Raw genomic sequence first — 502 nt, 5'->3', positions numbered from 1 at the left:
GTCTTTGAGTCTGTAAATGTTGTCGGATTCAATGACGGGTAGATTTAGAAGAAACGGCATCTCGCTCTGCTCGGGGTCGACATGTAGCAGGATGGACCCTCCCAGGGAGTAGGCAAGGTGGGCTTGAAGAGGGTCAGCTGGACGGGTAGTTACAGAGGATAACACTGTTTGTACTAGGCTCAGGGGCACCAGATACGGAGGAATTCTACCCATGGCTAGGCTGTCGATGGAGGAGCGCTCACCTCACGGAGCATGTTAGACATCAGTGCGGTGCCCAGCTGAGTTTGGGCAACATCATTCTGTATCACAGAGAATAACTGTTTCACGGAGTTCACAGTTTGGTTCAGCAGGACACTGTGGGTGTTCAGAACAACCAGGGTGCCCTTCAATGATTTGCCTATAGTCTGTAGGGTTTGGCCCTGTAGTGTGAGTTGTTCTCTCAGCTGGGGCATCTCAGTCTGGATCTCCCTTACATGTTGCCTCAGGGTAGATAGGCTCACGG

General features: G+C 51.8%; 1 protein-coding gene across 1 annotated transcript in view; it reads right to left on the bottom strand.

Annotated features, from left to right (window-relative positions):
* The window catches only part of LOC107583309 (B-cell scaffold protein with ankyrin repeats-like), a 110,359-nt gene that overhangs the window by 101,601 nt on the left and 8,256 nt on the right, over positions 1 to 502 (bottom strand). Inside the window, exon 2 of the mRNA XM_016269487.1 lies at positions 248 to 299. Coding sequence (XP_016124973.1) covers positions 248 to 299 — 52 coding nt within the window. The remainder of the gene's footprint in view (positions 1 to 247; positions 300 to 502) is intronic.

This window comes from Sinocyclocheilus grahami, unplaced genomic scaffold (assembly GCF_001515645.1).
Source record: "Sinocyclocheilus grahami isolate Dianchi unplaced genomic scaffold, SAMN03320097.WGS_v1.1 scaffold52.1, whole genome shotgun sequence".
NCBI classification, from domain to species: Eukaryota; Metazoa; Chordata; class Actinopteri; order Cypriniformes; family Cyprinidae; genus Sinocyclocheilus; species Sinocyclocheilus grahami.
The sequence above is the reverse complement of the archived record's forward strand: the minus strand, read 5'-3'. Positions and strand labels throughout refer to the sequence as shown.